Source organism: Syngnathus acus, chromosome 1, assembly GCF_901709675.1.
Source record: "Syngnathus acus chromosome 1, fSynAcu1.2, whole genome shotgun sequence".
Taxonomy (NCBI): domain Eukaryota; kingdom Metazoa; phylum Chordata; class Actinopteri; order Syngnathiformes; family Syngnathidae; genus Syngnathus; species Syngnathus acus.
Genome location: NC_051087.1, coordinates 7,514,145 through 7,535,262, shown reverse-complemented (window position 1 = coordinate 7,535,262; position 21,118 = coordinate 7,514,145). Strand labels below are relative to the sequence as shown.

The 21,118-nt window shown below is 39.1% G+C and overlaps 1 protein-coding gene across 1 annotated transcript; it reads left to right on the top strand.

Annotated features, from left to right (window-relative positions):
- Nucleotides 1–4,577: 4,577 nt before the first annotated feature.
- tacr3a (tachykinin receptor 3a) lies at nucleotides 4,578–19,797 on the top strand. Its single transcript, XM_037252879.1, has 5 exons — nucleotides 4,578–5,208; nucleotides 8,237–8,425; nucleotides 8,601–8,751; nucleotides 17,670–17,866; nucleotides 19,175–19,797. The coding sequence occupies exons 1-5, from the start codon at nucleotides 4,841–4,843 to the stop codon at nucleotides 19,494–19,496; spliced, it is 1,227 nt and encodes a 408-aa protein (XP_037108774.1). The 5' UTR covers nucleotides 4,578–4,840; the 3' UTR covers nucleotides 19,497–19,797.
- The last annotated feature ends 1,321 nt before the right edge of the window (nucleotides 19,798–21,118 follow it).

Genomic DNA, 21,118 nt, shown 5'->3' with positions numbered 1-21,118 from the left:
TGTTTTGGATGTTTTTTTTTTTTTACAGTAATTGGCCTCTTCTTAAACATGCATGACAAATAAGAATGTTTAAAAAGTGACTGATATCGTGGCTTCCCACAGCATTGTTGCATAAAATTTTGAAACCAAGATACCACAATATTGATAATATCACTACATCCATATTACAAATTAACTGCAGTCGAAATATCATTGAATTTTATGTATTGGTATTGATCGCATTTCTTTCCGTGTTGTCAGCTGAACAACAATAACAGATAAGCAATTTCACACATGGCAAGTATTATTATTAAAGCAAAGAATCTGCTGCAAGGAAATTATATAAATACAAAACTAAAACAAGCTCATTGACCGGAAGCAATCAATGTCGTACGAATCAGCGGCAGCACTTCAACCCGAATCACACATTTTCTGGATTGGCACACTCAAAAGTCCTCTTTTCTCTGTTGATGGTTTGAAAAAGCACATCCATGATGGCTTGCAAGATTCACAAGTCACTGTTAATGGCGGGGCTTGAAGACAAATTGCTGGAGCGTGCGGCAAACTCCAGCTGCTATAAATGATTGTGAAATTTAAAGGAGTCCAACATCATTCATGCTAATATATCCAGAATGGGACATTTTAAAACATTCTGTTGCTATGACAATACGATGTGCGTAAGAGCAGGCAACAGCATATCCTAACAATGTGTTTGTCATCACATTAGCAACAGTAGTTACATTTGAATACTAGATAAACAACATGCAATTCGGCTTAAGATATCCTCAAGAGGCAATTTGCAAGGGAGATTCTTGGCCAACGCAGCTCTCTCTTCGAAATCCTCCATCTGCAAAATCAAAATGACCTGCAGGACAGTTCAATTATCAAGACAGTGAGGTAACACAAGAATAACAAAGAGTTTTTGTTGTTGTGGCTGGTGAGGAGCAAACTTTCTTTACAGTGGTAATTCAAATGGGCTGCAAGATTGGCAATCAGAACTTGTTGTTGTGATCTATGTTTTTGTTTCACGTCAACGGCGATGGTGTCACACTTGAACAAAGGATTTCTCCTGTTGTGTCCAATGGATTTGTTGGCACAATGTGTTTGTTCTTTGGTTTCATGTATCCCTTTCTTCCTTCTCAGCTCCTTCCCGGCTCATGCTAGTCACTCGTTGATCATTACTTTGTGTGTATTTAGTTCCCTTTTCTGTTCCTTTGGGGGTCTGGTCAGTGTCGAACGTCAGTCACATATGTAATGGGCTTCATGTTCTTAGCATTTCAGTTTTGATCATGTGCAGTGCTCTGGTTTGCCTTTTTGCTGTTAAATAAATATTCCACAGGCACCTTTCGCCTTGCACTTGTGTTCTCATGACTCTGTCGCCACTCCACCAGCCTGACTCACAACACTTTGTGCTGGCAACAAACTGATTGTTCATTTGCACATTGCTTACAATTTGTAACTCCAGAAATAGAAAATGATGGCTCTTCGGGAGCCACAATATTAAACATCAGTGGAAATGCATTGACCATAGGGTTAAACGATGAAATTATCTGTTTAATTAAAGGTTCCTTCTGATGCTTTCCTGCTCCTGCAAAGTGGTCTTTCATTTAAGTTTCACCTCAAACAAACACATCATGTCTTAGTATAAAAACCTCCCACTGCACTCTGAAGTCAAAGAACTGAACTGTTTCCAAATGTCTTTACTCCTTAATAGGAACATCATTTTCCTATGTTAATGTCCACTGTTGTGACTAATTGGCAGATAATTGAAAGGTATTTCTCTTTGGTTGGGTAATCAGTCGCTGACCTTGGTACATTTGCAATCATCAAAGACAATTGTTCCCTGAGCTGTGAAGCACGTCACAAAAGCTTCTGGGAAAAGAGCTGATGACTGTTCCACAGCTCCTGGCTCCGCCATTTCATTCAGCGGTGTGTGTATGTGGTGATATTTCAATGAGAAAACAACTATAATTACCTGATGGCAATCAAGCCATTCTGTGTACTCGGGGAAACATGGAAGCACAGCCTATGAACAGCCGGTTCCACAATACACCCATGGGGTAAATAATTCAAACTTATTTGAATACTCACAAAGTATTTTTAACATATTGAATTCCTGTTATTCTTGCAAAGCATTTTATCTGTCTTCACTCTCTGCAATTTGGCCCTCCACACATCCAGAATCGTAACAGTGTTTGAATTCCAAAAAGAGTAGACAGGTTGGCGGCTCAAAGTAAAGTAATCATCCTTTCAATGTATTATGCATTGCAAGCAAGTGTCTGTTTGCCACCGTTGGTTTGTTTTGAGTCTTCTTTGTATCAGCTTCTGTCAAGTTATTGCGTCTGTAATGGAATGGTCTGAGTTCAATAATGCTGTTTACAATTACTAGTTAGATTAAATCATGCCGGCGACCCTCCTAGGGAGAAGCGGTTTGAATAATGGATGATTTGATGGGCATTTGGATTGTCATTAATATTTGCTGACTCCAGTGTATTGTAAATTAAGTTTTTTTATTGATTAAGGTTGCAGATATTCTATATATTGATATTGAGTGGTTCAGGGTAATTTTTTTTCGAATCAAATGTGCAAAATATCATGACTTGTGGTACAATTTTGCGCATATGTTGTGGTATTAGAAAGTGGAGTTTGGTTGCTGATAATATTTTTCTGTATGTATTATTGATTGGGAGGGAGTATTGCTCATTAAAACGTAGCCCATGTCTTTTCCTAAACTAACTACTGAATTTGAGGTACGCTTAATGACCTTCTTGATTTTTGTTTCTAGGTTATCTCATTCAATTTCATGCGGGAGAAATTGTCATGCATGACTTTGGTTGGATAAATCTCAAATAGTCATTGTTCTCTAACAACTGTTTCCATTTTTTCGGTGAGGGTTTTAATTGTTGGATGAAGTGATTGGATTACTTTTTCTATGGAGATGATTTGGTTTTGACTTCAGCTAAATATTGACTGCATGTGAATGTAGGCATTAGAATGCAAATGACCCACACCAACTGAATTAATGTGCAGTGGAGGTCGTGGAAATAACTAGTACACAGCATGTGAAATCCTAAATTTTAAGTGCGGGTGCTTAATGCTTGATTTGTCTTTTTGAGTGCAAGTAACCATTGGTATGCTGTTGGTTGTACACTTTGTGCAGCAATTTTTGATGGCTCTTGGTCATGTTGATGACATATTTGCTGCCTGCTGTTTTCCCCCTCAGACCGCCAGCTGAGTAAAACAAAAGTGTTGCCCAGCAAGCTTTGGCATCAGAGCATAATTCTACTTTCGCACAAAGTGTTGTGATTCACCAGTATGTTCAGCCCACAAATGGTGAAAATCAGCACAGTTGACATCTTCAGCCTTTTACGTTTATGAAAGGGAATGACAGATTTTTTTTTTTTACTTACAAAAAATTTCAAAAACTGTGACGCATTGGCAATTTGTCTCTGTAGGGTCTCATCCATCTAGTTCAAGGACACCAGGAAGGGCTGGATAAAACCAATTACTGTTCAGAGACGCCTGTGAACTGTGTTTCACTCTAGGTATGCTTTACTCTTATTAATATTACTGTAGTCATTGTTCAAATTTCAGCTTCTCCTCTAAGCGAATGAAAATCATCGACGCGCAAAATAAAAGCTCGCCTAGGGCACCACATTGGCTAGGACCGGCCCTGTCAAAAGCAATATACCAACCACGTGAATCCAAATGAAATCGGATTTGGCATTTTTATTCTGATGAAGGTGTTTGTATGGAGCATTTTCATTTTGTTTGATTCTAGTCTACATACAAGGATCTATGCTTCAGGCTACGCTGAAATGGTGGCATTTTTCTCATAAATATTGAGACAGTGAAACTACAATTTTCAACAAGTACATTTTATTTATTTTATTTACATTACCACCACACACACACAATGTAACCAGGATTGTTTATTAACAAATTGATACATGTAGACTTTGTAGGAAAAACACAGATTTACTCCTTCATTATATCTCAAAGCGCTTCTCTAAATTGCTGCTGAAGGAACACTTACTTGCGTCTGTAATGGTTAATTTGGCCAAGTCCCATGAACACAAGGTACAGAATAATGCTTAAAAACAATAAATGACACTTTGGCAAATAGCCAATTGGAATGAGCATATTCTACTATGGCCATCAAAAAAGTTACGGTTTCTCACATGGCAACTTTGGAAAATGATTTCCCCACGCTTCTCATTAATTATAACGGGTGCATGAGAACGGTGATTTGTTGGTGGTGCTGGTGGGTGGGGTCGTTTATGTATAAAAAAATAAATAAATAAAATAGGGTTTATGTGGACATGACCAGCCTTCTAAAAAGGAATGGGCAAGTTTCTTACCGATCCATATGATGTATCTGATGAAGCTATATACACACGCACACACATACAGCCGGAATATTTCAATTTCCTGCACATCTCTGCTCCCGCAGGAGATTAGGTGGGATGAAAACATAATAACGGTGACACAAGCCCGTCTTGCATCTGTTATTCATAAAGTTTCAAACAGCGACCTTAAGCGTCGATCAATCTCCTCCAGCTTGTGTGCCCGCTTTATTCGTGCGTCAGCGAGTGCGCACGGCGCGTCAAGCGTATGCCACCGCGCTGCTCTCACAGCCTCATTCAACAGGCATTTACGCACACTTACACATCCGGACCGACCACGTTTTGACAAGAAATTAACCGGCAGACAGCATTCAGATGGGAGGACAATGTTTTATTATGGATGTGGTCCGGTTGCGCACTGTGGCACCTAAGTCTTTCGTTGTGCGTCTGTCTTGGTAGCTCCATCATCCGCTTTTTTTTCTTTCTTTTTTCTTCTTCGAAAAAGGGGGACAAGAATGGCAGCTTCACATAATGGATCGAACCTAACCTCAAACTACACAAACCAGTTTGTGCAGCCTCCATGGCGCGTCGCCCTCTGGTCCGTCGCCTACAGCTCGGTGCTGGCCGTGGCTGTGTTTGGCAATCTCATCGTCATTTGGATCATTTTGGCGCACAAGCGCATGAGAACAGTGACCAACTACTTTCTGCTCAACTTGGCCTTCTCCGACGCCTCCATGGCTGCCTTCAATACTTTGATCAACTTCGTCTACGCGACCCACGGGGAGTGGTACTTTGGGGAGGCTTACTGCAAATTCCACAACTTCTTCCCTGTAACGTCGGTGTTCGCCAGCATTTACTCGATGACTGCAATCGCCGTTGATAGGTGGGTTCCTGATTCGTTACACATCACCAATTGACCCTTTTTGGCGGATGAATGATTGCAAAATATCCGAATTGGGATGGATGGAGGGTTGTTTTTAAAGCCCTTCATCATGCTGAGAGCTCTTCCCAACATTTCTCAGTTTCATATTAGATATTCAGTATTAAAAAAAAAAAAAACTTTCCTTGGAGGCTATAATATACTTTGCAGTTCCACAACCAGTATAACTGCAACGTCTCTCAATTGCGTTTAATGGTAGAATTGAGTTTGGAGCCCTCCTATACTCATTAAGTTGTGCATGTTTACCCAATTTTATGACAGCGTACTGTCAGGGATTTCCGCATCCATGCCACAGTGAAGGAATTCTGTTCTCCAACCGCATATGAACACTAAAAGCTCCAAAATGTGTCTCTCAAAAGAGGGGAGAGGGGGCATATTGTTCCAAATTCAATCTCAGCATGAATTCTCTATATCTTTGCTCATTCTTTCTCTGGGCTGTGCCGCTTTTCATCAGGAGAGGCATATAATGGAATCTTGAGCTTAAAAGAAGAAATCAAATTGCATGAGGGCATCTGCTCCATGTGTTGCACAATTTGTTCTCATGCTTACATGTGTGCAGTCCACTGACTGATGGGGTGGGGTTGCTCTTGCCTACTGCAGCCTGTTAGCCCACAGTGCTAGATCGTCTATATTTACGAAGGGCAGGCAGTTTGACTGACCGCCTCCTCATTCACTACAAGAAGCCGTCCATCACACGTATTTTTACATTTTGCTGGCACAATTCAAAGTTGGCACTGACTGTGTATGTAGAAATCGGCATTTCACTCAGTTTCCATGATTAACACGAGTATTCCGTTTTGCTACCACTTTCCAAAATCGGGCACGACAGGTTAATCTAAATTATCTGTAGGTGTAAATTGTGGTTTGTCTGTATGTGCCCTGTGATTGGGTGGCCAACAGTTCAAGGCAAATCTCACCTCTCCAGGACAAATCAGATTGAGGTGAGGATAAACTGTGCCAATGATGGATGGATGGATGGATGGATGGATGGATGGATGGATGGAAATACGAAATACAGTGGTCAATTATTTTGGGGACTAATAAAATATTCTGTTTCATGACATTGCGCACAGTAGTTGCCCTGATGAAGGTCCACTAATTGTCGTTCAACTTCCTGTAGCTGATGTTATTTTTTCAGCTCACAAAGAAGATGTTATTTTTTTAGCTCACATAGAAGATTAGACTGAATCAACAACACCTTAGCTGTAGTTGTTGGCCAGAAGTATAATTCCTTTTGCCATCAGTCACACACAATGAACATAATACTTAAGAATCAATCAAGCAATTCATGAATTATTATCTGTCTGTCTCCTGCCCATGTGACTTCAGGTAATGTGGTGATCATTATCAGATCGGGTTTACGCTCATCACAGGAGCGCCGTTTGTTATGGCAGTATCGTCATCATCTTTGTGTATGTGTGTGTCACTTTTGGGATATGGCGTGAGGCATTGCCCTCTCACATAGAGGGAACAATCTGTTTCCAACAGGCAAGCTCACTTAAGGTTTCTGTAACTTCCATATATATGGTCTTAGTGTCCTTCTGATTCCATCAATAAAATAAAAAAAGAAAGAAAAAGAACACCGGCGTGACCTGTGTGATGCGGATGTAACCTCGGGTTATGCTTATTTTTCAACCTCGTTCCGTGTTCCCTTCAAATGGCACAAGGCCACAGTTCATCACCCCATATAAATTTGTCCTGCCTTTCACTTCTTTGTGGTTGGAAAGTGTTTTTCAGACGAAAGAACTCCCAACAATATTTGATAAGGTAAATTTAGTCAATAGAAACAGCTTGTGTTCGTTCCGGTGAAATTTCACAGAAAATAGCAGAGTGACTAAAACGCATTGAGAAACGGCATCCTCAATGTTTTCAAAAGCACATTTTTAAAACTGAATGTAATCAAATTTATTTTTAATCAAAAGAAACCAAGAGTGAAAGGGATAAAGATAGCTGTTGATAATGGTGTCTAGTATATCCTTGACCTTATGTATGAAAAAATATCCGTGATGTTGTAAAACAAGGTTGACTGCCAGGCGATCATCTTCCCTCTCCAGTCATGGGACTGACAGCTTGCCATTTAGCATGCACGCAGATACTTTTTCCTGGCAACGTTAAGTGCTGCTAGTTAAACACCAGGCGATGATAAAGTGCTTATGAATTGTTACCGTCACGATGTGGTGACAAGCTTTCCAACGGGATGGTTTCACAAAAGCACCCTGTGTCGCTTCGAGCATGTCAAGATGTCAGGGTGAGATTTCAAGATGACAGAGGTCAGTAATCCGCCTCTGGGATGTATTTTGGTATTACCATATTCCACCGCTTCAGAAGATCTTGTGAGTATATTTAAATCTTTTTGTGTTTTTATGTTATTCTCAATGAGCATCTGTCCGTCCATCCGTTAGTCCATCTATTTTCTGAACTCAATTTCCTATCTTGTTCAAGGTCACGGTGAACTGGACCTCTGATGACTTTGGGACTAATTTTGGGACTAGTTGCCAGGCAATGAAAAGGCACATATAAGAGCAGACATACACTCAGACTCAGACTCACACCGTCAGTGAGTGTGAAATGAGCTTTCAATTCCTCCATTGAGTTCAAGTGAGCGACTGCGGGACCCCGGGACCTCGGTGTCATTGGGAACATTCATTACATTTTGCGTGACCCTGTGGCTACATAGCAAGGCCCGTGAAGGCATGCTTGGACTGGTTTGGTTTGAAAAGTTTGATTTGGATTGGAGGCCCTGGCATCAAGCCGATCAAACACCTTCAGATGAAGTGAAACTGACTGATGGCATCCCGCCCTACCTGAGGTTACACTTCATTGACCTCTCGTAAATCGATGACCGGAATGCAAAACTTCCCATCTGCATGGTTTTCTATAGGACGTGTATGTACAAAAACAGTTTTGTAAGAAAACGATCTGCATTAATTAGCCTAAGAGTTAATAAATCTTGTGACCCTTGACCCCATAGGTACATGGCCATTATCCACCCACTGAAGCCTCGCCTGTCAGCCAAGGTCACCACTGGAGTCATCGCCTGCATCTGGAGTCTTGCCGTAGTTCTGGCCTTTCCCCTCTGCTACTTCTCCAAAATTCGAGTTCTGCCTCATAGGACCTTGTGCTATGTCGCGTGGCCTCGCATGGAAAACGACCCTGTCATGTGAGCAGTCTTTTATTCAGAGACATTAAAATGAAAACATTCATTTCAAAAGTCAATCCGTTTTTTAAAGACATAAGATGTCTTTTCTTCTTCCACTAACTATTAACACATCGAAATGCAGATGTTAATGTCAGAAGTTAATATACTGTTTTTTTTCTTAAAAATGTCGCTGAAGGTACCACATCATAGTGACTCTGCTGGTCTATGTGTTGCCTTTGGTGGTAATGGGCATTACCTACTCTATTGTGGGAGTCACTCTGTGGGGAGGGGAGATTCCCGGAGATTCATCCGACAACTACCATGGACAACTGCGAGCTAAAAGAAAGGTAGGCATGCTTGAAGGGAAATGCACAGTACGTATTATTATTCATATATTCCGATTTACACCATGACAACATCTGGAAATGAGTGATGATTTAATCTTTACAATTAGTTTCTTATTATCTGAGATGCTCAAGCTTGTGAAGGCAGAAAAAGCAATTGGCATAAATGCAAAATTGGAACACGTTGCGCTTCCTTCCTTCCTTCCAATCTCCGTAGCATTCAACTATAAAGCAACAAGTTGTTTTTTTTAAGTCGACACTAATGTGATGAAAGCCTCTGATGATGCTATTGCTCATTTTTTTTCAGTTCAGTACGATATTTCACCTCCCAAAACGAAAAAAAAAACCTGAAAGAGGGACTGATTTAGAATAATGTATTCGCCAATAATAGACAGCTCATACACACAATTTAATCAGAACGTAACATTTGCACAGTTTAACAAAATAGGAAAACCTGCATGATGGGCATTTGCTGTGTTTGCAGGTAATTACAGACATCTTTGTGTGCAGTGGAATAATCCTTCAACTTCAACTTGCGTGTTTAAAATTCCTCACCATCTTGGATTTGTTGCCCTTAACTGCGTCTTCAACACTTCCCAAAGCCGTGCATTCAAAAAAGAAGACAATTTAAATCAATTAAGTTAGTGGACTTATTTTATTCAGTGCACACAAACTTGCTCGCAGCAAGCAGCTCTCCGTCCTCCTCAAGCCAAAAATGTGTGATTAGAGAATAGTCGATAACACACTCTTAAGAGCCACTGTGGAGAAGTAAAGCCTACCAGTCTGTCCGACTCCTAATAGCAACCTCTTAATCAGTCAACTGGATCAGAACTTAAATGTCAAAACATCAAAATGTCACGAAGTTCATTGCGCTAGAAAGTCGTTTTTAAAATTGTATCCTGCCATCTGCAGGTTTTTCTACATAAAAGGTCATTTGCACGTTTGCCATTTGTTACATTTTGTTCCCACTCAGATTTGGGATAAACCTGTAGCAATCAGGGACAATTCACATGATTTGGATCATACCCCCCCGGAGTATCAATTTAATCCTCTGTTGTTGATTTAATTTGTTAATTTGTAAAATATTGATCTTCTCATGAGGGAAGACTCCGACTAGATGTAATTAACAGCTTTGGGCCACGTCAATGTGTATTTAGATAACTGATTTTAAATCTCTTGATTGACAACCTGGTGTTGAAGCAAAGAGAAAACTTAATTAAAATATTAAGGCAGCAATGACATTTTAACACAAAAGGTATTATGGAACTTTCTATCTTCAAAGTGGCCACTAATTGTCTTTCTCCTGGGCTCCACCTTCAATTTTCAAGCGTGACTTTTTTAGCGGTTGGGGTAATTACGACGGCACTTCTATCAATGAATGAACAATCATTCACGTTCAAATCCTAACCTGTAGACAAGACAGAGTTTTCAATTAACCTGACTTGCAGGTTTCTGGAAAATGGGAGGAAGCTGAACTACCCTCATAAAACCTACAGAAAGAACATGAAGACTCACTATAGGATTCATTTTGTCGCTTTTAAACCTGATGGCTAGTTGTAAATGTGAGTTTGGCTGGTGTCGTAGCCAGTCTCCAGCTCACCCATGACCCTGGATAGGGTAGACGATAGAACATTGAAGGATGCATGGATTGTTTAGACAACCTGACTCTCAAAAATCGATAATATTGCATTGTAATGTAGGGTCGCTGATGGTGTAGGGATAAACTCACTTGCTTTGTGTGTGAGCAGTGTGGGATTGTTTCCCACTCAGTGGCAATGTAGATGTGGGTGCGAATGGTTGTTTATCTCTAAATGGGACCTGTGACTGGCTGGTGACCAGTTCTGCTTTTCGCCCAAAGTCACACGGGATTCCCCACTGACCCTGAATTAGATAAGCGGTGTTGGAAATAGATGGATGGCATGGGACTCGATTCACTTGTATTCCTCTTAAAGTTACTGATTTTCATTTTCTCACAAATTTTCAAATGTTTTTTGCTTGCCTTATACATGCATATGTGCATACGTAGGGACAGACAGACAGACGTACATACATACGTGTGTCAAGCAAAACCTGGGAAACCTGTGCAGTGTTAGATTGTGTAACATGTAGCCCATAATCCTCTTAGACAGTCTGTCAAAAGAGATTTGATAGGATTAATCACATATAGCACAAATCGTTTCTGCAATGAAACAGTGAAGAAATTCATGTATTATTTAGTGGGAATAGCAAACCAATAGTTCAGCTGCAATGTTGGTTTTCAAGAACAGTACTCGAGATTTCAGTGCAGGTCACTGAGTGGGCATTTTCAACTTGATGTTGAGCAGCGCGTTTTGTGGTGTGTGTCGTGCTTTGTTTTGGCCAAAAGTCAGGTATATATTTGCTTTAGGTCAGCTGCTTTTGTTATGCTTGAGTCTTGCCCAGGGCTGCTCACTTTGCTTTGTAACCAACTCTGACTGCAGCTTGCAGGTCACAAAAAAAAGCTATTTTGCCAACATGACATTCATGACACAGAAAAACTACAGTGTGCAACATGAGCACAAAAGAAGGGAAGACAGGTTAAAAGATGCTCCAAGACAATAAGACAAAGAGCACTGATTGTAAAATACCAGAAGTGGTTGGATAAAACCTGAGTCCTTAAAGGTAGTTTTTATCAATTATAGAAAATACATTGTGTTGTTCACTGTCAAAATTAGAAATAATCGTAAAGTTTTTTCTGATCCAGGTTGATTGACACATTATTTTCAGGTCAGTGACCGAATTTCCCCACCCCATGTCGGATGTGTTCTGATGCCAATAATGTCTGCCCTAAAATCACTGTTCAAATGAAAACCCATTTGATTTAATCTCGGTTAAAATATTAGAGTAAACATACTTGCAGTCATTCACTAATCTGAATTGAAACCTAAGTACTGTAAACCAACTTGTAGTCATTCAGTAAGGCTATCTAAATCCAAACGTAAACTTACTTGTAGTCATTCATTCATCTTACTTGAAATCTAAGTCAACTTAAGATCCCACGCCAATTTTTTCCCACTATATCATTAGTATTGCTTCTTCCACACTTTTTTGATTTTGAAGTTCAGTCATCCTATAAATAAGGTAAAAGAAGTGATTTGTGTTGCCCACTGACACTTTCAACATTCCCCATGTTAAATTTACTTCATTACATTTCTCGCAGTCATTGCACATTGTCAGTAATCACACTTTACAAATTTGTCCATTCTCGCACAACCTGGCAGGAACCTATTCCACGGATTTGTGCTATATTGTGCAGAGACCTAATCATTTTACCCAAGGCAATCACATCTGTAAGCCACTCACTACAGTTGACAAGATGATTACGGAAGCAAAGGTCACTTATAGATGAAGTAGATGGAGGAACGTATTGTGGCAGAATGTTTCAGTGACGTCTATAAAAATAGAGTTCCCGCATTTTGCGTTAATCACACACTTCTTGAGCAGGTCAGTGAGGCGGCAGGTCATGGATTCATTGCTTATTGTGATTTCTCATCATCTTTACTGACAGATCGACCTAACACAACAGGTACTCTATTTTCAGCCTATGCCCAGGGGTTGGTATTTCAAATGTCAACCCAGAGTTCAGCACTAATGATGTTATAAGTCTGCCATAGCTCTGTCAGACAAGGACTGCTTGTTCTTGGCAACACAGCACGGATCCTTGCCCTTGGGATGTTTGAGTATGCGCGTAAGAGGACAACTTGGTCAATTTCCTTGGGTAGAGTTTGATTGTGAGTTGTCGGTGTGTTGGACGGTGGCGACAATGCTCTACACCCCCTGAGCATTTTTGGGCATGCTGCACTTGGTTTATGGGAGTGGGGCAATCGTTTTGTGCAAGGGTCAGTCGGTGCTCCACTTGATTGTTTGTCTCACCGGTCGCTGTTGTGATTCTTTTGCCTTAAACCCGGAATGGGCAATTTAAATGCTGAAGTGAGCCACCATTTTTTTACATCAGTGCTACTGGGGAGGCACATTGGACCACAGACTTTTCAACCAAATTCATGATAAATATGCCATTAGAAATATGGACAAAATAGGTGGAAATCCCACATAAATTGGACCTGGTCAGGTTAGACTCAATGTTGGTAATTTGCGGAGACCAGTAAGCTGAAAAGGCTTACCTTGAGCTGATGCAAACATCTGGATCTGCTAGAATTTGCCCCATGGCGCAGATGTGCTTTGAACATAGAGCCTTTTGTGTTCCACAGCATAAGTTCTTTCTAGATTTTTGTGTGTGTTGTTGTTGATGAACATGCATCAAGGATTTTGTGTCAATTACACACACCATGTTTTTTATTCTATCATGGCAATCATTTTCATTTTCCATTAACATTTACTCTGCTGTGGTGGCATCATACAGAAAAAGAAAATTCTTTGCTAAACCTTTGCAAATGGAATATTTTTTCTGAAGTGTCATTGTAAAATTTCAATTTGAGCATTGGACGGGAATGGTTTCACTCGTCTTTCATGCATATGAGCTCTGGGTGAATTACAACCACATTCTGTTCTGCTCAGTCTCAGTAAGACATAAACTGATTTGGAATTGACATCAAATCAACCAGTGGTCTTGCATGCGATAGCTCTCTAACCCTGGTCATAAACAGTATTCTTAAAAAAATAAATAAAATAAACAGCAGTATTTAGTCCCAGCAGGAACCAGGACCATGTCAAATTCGACCTCAACTGTCTTGTCCAGCCTCTGTTGGTTACCAAACAGAAGAGCTCTGGAGGAACAATCACTTGAGAATTACAAGCAGTAAAGCACTAACAAGGATGCTCTGGACTTGAGGTAAATTTGTTCAAAGGCTGTCTAGACTATAAATAGATACAATTGGAATGAAGTAGAAGATCAACAATGTCAACTAGGCCCTGTTCAATCTTGAAGGGGAAAAAACAAATGTAGGAATAACCCTGACCTGCAGTTTATACAACCATTACGCCCCACTCAAATCTGCATATTGAGCCGGTACAACACTTTAAAATGTTATAGATGATGTAAAATAAAGACAATATAGTCCAGCCACTACAACTAAGACACTGATTCAGTGGATTAAAATCCTCACCTAGTATGAATTATGATTGTAATTGTGTAGGTGATCTGATAAAGGACAAGAAACCAAGATGCCTCAACCCAAAGTACTATAAAAACAACTTTTTTTAAAATTCTCTTTTAATCCTACTATCCCTGTTTGTCTCCGCCTACTTAGGCATCATTATAACGGTCTCTCCTTGCTGTATCGCACCGCAAATAGACTGTAGATGGCGAGACTCATTTTGACTGTGAGCAAATTAATGGGAGGTCATTTATTGGTATAATGAACAAACATAAATCTAGCGCTGGAGAAAGCCCCGAGACTGTTTTGGTCAATTACATTGTAACTCGGGATCCTTTTTCTGCATTAAAAAGCTCATTAGCCTTTGAGTTTCATTAGTTTTATTCAACAAAGCAAAGCAAATCAGTATAGTTGTAATATGCTTCCCCCTCAGCTCATTTCAATCAGAGGCGTAGCCAAGCCGGGGCGAGCCGGGGCGGCGCCCCGGTTAGGACTCCCTGCGCCCCGGTTGAAAAAAAATAAATAAATAAAATAAATCGAGCTTTTTCGATTCTTCATTTTCATGCCGTTTTTTTCTTTCGGTCTTGCGCGAGTGTGCTTGCGCTATTCTATGTGCGCGATGTTATCCATTCACCGTTTGCCTCCCGGACGTTTTAGCGATCAGCGAACGGCGTGGGTGATGTTCGATTTTTTTTCCTGTGGGCGTGCGCCCCTACTGGAAAAATTCCTGGCTACGCCTCTGATTTCAATGTAGATGCAATCAACAGTATATAGGGCATCGTAAGATATTGTCTGTTGGAATGGTGTGTCATTTTTACTGCGATCATTTTTATCTCAGCGACAATGTACAATGCTGATTGCCCCTTGTTATAACATCACGCATTGTACATTTGAAGGACAAATAACAAAGCTACAATGTTTGTTGTTGAAAGGTTTGACTGTGAATGGTTGTTTACAGAGTCTTGAAAATGTATTGATTCAACCTTTCACATTATGTGCTATGGGATCACAGACTTGAGTATATTATGTTGAGGGTTGTCAGATCCAAGGCCTCAGGTGAGCTAGTCCTTACCAGGGTCAAACTACCAAGAAGATTAAACTTTCACCAAATGTAGACACTCTTGAATCCCAATTTAAAAAATGTTTTTTTTCTAACGTGCCTCTACATGAAATCTAAATGGTAACTTTGAACTTGCTTTTAAATATTTTAATCAAATTATTTCGTTTTCTGTAGTGTATCACTTTGAGTTGTATTGTGCATGAAGGTTGCTACACGAATAAACTTGCCTTGCTTTGTGTGCGATGTGCTCTATAACCCAAAAGCGGACAAACATTCTAGACAATGGACGGATGCATTTTTCTGGACGTCATATGCTGAATTTGTTGATTTGGTACTTTTGATTAACATCCCCAAAATATTGCTTTTAGTCACGTGACAGTTTTTTAACGTTAACTGTGTTAGTTATGGAATCAACAAAAAATAATAGCATACCGAAAGACTGAAGACAATCAGTGACACTGTCCAAAATAAAATAAAGCACACCCATCAAGTTCACAATATTATGTATTACTGGCATTTCTTTATAGCACCCAGAGAAATTATACACGTGATCTTAATTTTATATGTGCAGTGTGTAAATGATCAGTTGTTCTTATCAGCTCTGTGCAAAAGTGTGACTTCTCAGAAAAACTATTTAATGATAATAACAAATGCAAGCTCTGTGAAATAAGCTTTTCCGCCCCATTTCCATTAAACCCCTTCTTAAGTGATTGGCATTTGGAAGTACATGTGCAAAATTCTTGTTTCAGTGTGTGAAAAGACACGCTTGATGGCAGGGTGACCAAATGTAAAATGTTTGAGACAAACCAAATTCAGGAAATTTGTTGGCTTTTTTTGTTTGTTTGTTTGTTTGTGTGTTTGTTTGCTTTGTCATTACTTTTTTAAAGGCGAAACAAGTCAGTGGCGTATATACTGACAAACAAACAAAATGAAGTTCCACCTTCATGTGATCATTGGTCTTACATCATCAATCATAGTAGCGTCACCACTGGGTTGTATAAGACCTGAATATATAATAAATTAAAAAACAAATATGTGATTATTTTAATGTCCCACAAAGTGGTGCACCATTCGGATTAATATTATAGACAGATAAGACAGCACATTTTTGCTGGCATGGGAATGAGAAAAATGCTGTCCTAAAGATAGATTTTTACATTTTGTGTGGTAATTATTAATTTCCATAAACCATAATAGATGGTGCTCAATTGTACCTAATTGTAATATAACAAGACTGAATAAAATGAAATGAATCCCCTTCAATTACTATTTTTTTCCCCTCCTTTCATAATGTTCTGTGCTGACTGACAGGTTGAATTAATTATTAGATTGTTGAATAAATGAGACTATTTCCACTGCACGGATGAGGGTAGCTTTGATTAGGATGTGTCAATATGTGGCCATATATTTTCCAACCTTGACATACCTCATAGTACAGATTACATGGGGACTTGTGGTCATGTGATGTATTAAGTGGGGTACACATATAGAAATTTGTTGATATTTTAACAATAAATAAACTATGACGGACACCACGCAACAAGGACATTGGTCAGGATAATCTTTAGAGATAGTACTAGACAATTTGGCCTTCTTTTATTATAAGAAAGGGGAAATGCTCAAATTGGGCACAATTGTGTGTATCCAACTATACAGACATTTTGAGCGAGTGGGAAAAACATAAATATGGAGTTACTGTGCTAACTTGAAGGGGGAAAAATAGTAAGCACATGATTAAAGTTGAAGAAGCTTAGCTCATGACTGCAAGTGTTTCACACGCTGTATTTCAACTGCATATATTGACTTGAAATTAACATTACCTACTATTTCAGGTAGTGACAGAGGTTTCAAAAACACGAGAGCAACTTTAGCACCATCTAATAGCGCTAATACAAGATGACAGCTTTCCAGACTAATTGTGCACAGTCAACCATGAACTGCTAAAGCCTGCCCAGATGAGAGGCGAAACATCTTCTTAGACAACCAGAACAGCCCCATTGTGATCGATTCAATGTCATGAGAATTAAATGACTTGAAGAATATTAATAGGCAAGTTATCTGGGTTGCAATGAGTGGGGCGATTTTTTTTCAGCAGTATCTGCTTGAGTATCATCACTTTGGAATGAAAAGAAGAAATAGTTTTCAATAGCGTTTGACAAATGTATCCTTTGTAGCACTCTTAAGTCTTCACTATCTTTCTCACAAAGTTTCGGACTTCTTTTGAGCTGTTGATCCTTCACAGTTTATTTCATGCTATGAACATTTGTCAAAACAGCGAGTGTGTTAGTTTCTGCACACGTTTTTGCACGAGTTTACATTTCAGGAGGGACACAGTGGTGTCTGTTTTGTTTCCCGTTGCTAGCTTCTGAGCAGGCCCACGTTAATCACAAAGATTGTTTTACCAGTTGCGATCCACAAAAGTGGCTTGTTGAAAGTAAGTGTCAGAACACTGGCCCCGTGATTGAATGTTGGAGCAGAAAACATGGCCTTGTTAATACATAGATCAGGGGAGGTGATCTGCATCCAGCATGGATTGTAGAACAGCAGGTTGTAGTGATGCTAAACACAAAATGAGTTGAATATAAACAGTCGTGTTTTTATTTAGCAAAGTGAGAGTTACAATTCAATGGGATTCCTCCATTTTACTCCAGCTTCCTCCCTCCTTCCAAAAAAACAAACATTCTAGTTTAGTTTCACACTACAGGATGGATTTGTCTGTGCTTGCAACACCTGTGAATTGTCCTGTGGATATCATTCATCTGCCACCTTTTTTTTTTTTTTTAAACCAGGTGGTGAAGATGATGATCATCGTCTTGGTGACCTTTGCCCTCTGCTGGCTGCCTTATCATATCTATTTCATTGTAACGGGTCTCAACAAGCATTTGATCAAGTGGAAGTCCATCCAGCAAGTTTATCTGTCCGTGCTGTGGCTGGCCATGAGCTCCACTATGTACAATCCCATTATATACTGCTGCCTGAACAGCAGGTGAGTTGAAGTGCAAAGCTACATTTTCAAAACATTCATGTACAGAGGGATTTATGATTTGTTTTGTTTTCTATATAAGAGTTTTGTACACACACCAAAAATGTAGTTCCGTCTTCTTTTGGGAGATTTATAACATTTGTGTCGCGGGATTCTAAGGCTTATAAAACTGTCTCCGACTTGTATATTGAAATGCATGACAAAGTACAAGCTGTGAGCTTGTTGTCCACAACATCTGCATTCTGTTACATACTGCAAATGTTATAAATATGTTGTGGGTTTTAATCTAGTCCTAAGTGTATTATATCTGCTTCGATTGTCTGGGTGCATTGACTTGGAAAATAGAAGGGCACTCAGCAGAGCGTAGACTACCGCCAAAGCCAATGACTAATCTTTTTCCTTTTGTACATACTGTCATTCATGTCGGAATATATTTACTTAAGAATCATAAACATGCCAGATTTTTTATTTTTTTTTTGCACAAAGGTCCTTGAAATTCATTCTGAGATATGAAACGTCACTGCAAAAGTGGATAAAACGTGTCTCATTAAATCTCAAGGTTTTATTAGGGTGACAGATGTAGTCTGAAAATAATATATAATATATTATATATATATAAAATATAGATATATACCTAATATATGCATATACAGTACTGTACTGTACTGTAATTTGCACCTCAGATGTGATGGTGTGTTTGTCTTGATGTATAAATTAACATGACTTTACATACAGATATCGACGATATGTGTTTTAGCAAATGAATTTACCAATCTTTAAAAAATATGTCTCTATGAATAAAAGTGCAATGTTTTACAAAACAATATACAATGAAACATAACTTTGTGTGGCATTACAGGGCCATTTAGGAGGTGTCCTGAATTTCTTAATATCTCCTAGACACAATTAAAACTAAAAAACTGAAACACGCCTGATTAACTCTTAAGACTGACTGCTTGGAAACTTAATGGACTACCGATGGGATGTGACCTAAAGTTCCTACTTGGATTTGTCTTGTATTGACTCCGCTCACCGCAATAATGATGTTTAAGTGTTTACATTAAAAAAATCAATACATAAACAAACCTTTTCAGGGGACACAATAAAACAATCAAAGCCTCTAATGCATGTCAGTTTAAATCTTGCCACAGCCCCGCTCAATAGTCATTGACCGCAGAATACATTTTCGGATATAACGGCCACACATGAAGTTTGATTTATCTTGGCGCTGTCATTTTCTCCATGCTCTCTGATCAATCTCCCTCCTTGTGACAGTTCTTGTGCTCTGTCTGCTCTACAATGCCACTTCAGGTTTCGTGCTGGCTTCAAGCGGGCCTTTCGCTGGTGCCCTTTCATCAAGGTGTCCAGCTGCGATGAGTTGGAACTTCGCTCGACCCGGCAACACCCGATGCGGCAGAGCAGCATGTACACGCTCTCCAGAATGGACACCAGCATGGTTGTGGTTTACGACCATGCCGATGGTGATGGCTGCGGCTCCGGAAGGAAGTGGTCCCTGTCCTCCAGGAAGAGAAGCTACGTCACGTCTCGCCACACGCCTGCCACTTCCAGCACTGGAAGCGTGAAAACACAAAATGGTGGGATCCCGACTCCTCAAGCTGAGCAATTTTCTTGAGTGTGAATTTAATTTCTTGAGAATACAATGCACTTATATTCTTTTTTATTCAAGTGTATTATACAGCCCCCAAAATTGCCCTTCAAAAATTGCACTCCCCTGATTTGATGGTATTTATGCTCCAAAAATTATTTTATTTGGATTGGAATTTCTTGTTTTCTGTTTTTGGTGTGCATAAAGAGAAGTTAACTTACCTTGCTAACACTGTTGGCTTGCAACGCTCGAAGGTTCCTTCGTGGTGCCACCATTTAGTGGAAGGAAAAGTACACCTTTTTTTCCACGGTCCCTAGGTAGTGGTAAACTTCTTTTTTTTTTCATGTAAAAGTTTTAGTATGTTATTCTCAAGAAATTACAGTATTTTTCCCGTCACGCATCAACAGTTACATGAAGAAAGAGGCATGTGGCAATTTTTACACATTTGCATGATACAATATAAATACAATCAAAATTGTTTCATCTTACATTTTAATGATGTGCACAATTCTTAGATCAAACACTGCACAATTACTGCATTAAGTTTCGCTTTTATCAAATTGAGTGTCTCCTGCAACAGTGAACTCTTGCTCGGCAAAAACCTTGAGCGCTAATTAACATCAAAGTCTTTATTGTGTTGTTTTGGAAACGTCTCAATTAACATCAAAGTGTTAATTGTGCTGTTATTTTGGAAGAACGTCTCAGCCCTGTGGTTCGAATTATTTGCTTAAGTTTACACAATTAAAACTTTACGCATGCTTGACTGACAGCGTATTCGCAGCAGGTTGAATTATACAATATACCATGGCGATTGTAAATACTGTAAGTATGTCAAAGTTTATTTTCCAGCCCTATTAACTGTGAACTTCATTTAATGTGTGGAACTATTTGTGTTTCTCAGCAGAATTGAATCTTGACTGTGGAACTATTTGTGTTTCTCAGCAGAATTGAATCTTGACTCACAAGGAGAAAAGAAATAGAACAAGTGAGTTTTTCAGTTGCAGTGTTTTTTCATTTAAAAAAATGTGCAGTACAATGTGAACTTGACACAAATATTAGTCTACTGTGCTGTGTGTATCCTGTGATGCAATTCTAACATTTTCATTTTGAGGGTTTACATCAAATTAAAGAATTAAACTGTGCCATGCAATCTGTTACACATTTTGCTCAGTGTTTGCACAAAAGAAAGCCTCTTTGTGCTTTTTTGCTGTAAATAAATTAAAATACATGTTAAAGTAAGGGAAGAAAAAAAATACCAGTAATGCAAGAAATAAAAGGTTATTTATTGTTCTTGGTTTGGTCAAGCCATTTAATATATACTTTAACGGGAGTTTAAAAAAAAACTTTAACTGTTGTCAAGCCCTTTAAAAAGAATTTTGAATGTTTAGAGACTTCTTGAAAGTATAGGCACCGGAATGTGAAGTAAAATGTTTAGTGTATTTACTGTATGTCAAATATTTGTTTTGTTTTTTTACAAAATGGTGTCATTTGCTATGTTTTGTATGAACGTTAATGTATACTGTGTGATTTTCTGTGGTAAATCTTTATCCTTATCTTGGAGGTTGTTTTGTCGATTGTGTATTCTGCAAAAAAAAACATGCCATTTGAAAAATTTGCAACAAGCTCAACCTTCACTATTGCTTTTTAAA

Coding starts and splice junctions, on each gene's coding strand:
- tacr3a (XM_037252879.1), top strand. CDS start 4,841: ATGGCAGCTTCACATAATGGATCGAACCTAACCTCAAACTACACAAAC. Junction 5,209..8,236: donor ACTGCAATCGCCGTTGATAG/GTGGGTTCCTGA, acceptor TTGACCCCATAG/GTACATGGCCATTATCCACC. Junction 17,867..19,174: donor TACTGCTGCCTGAACAGCAG/GTGAGTTGAAGT, acceptor ATGCCACTTCAG/GTTTCGTGCTGGCTTCAAGC.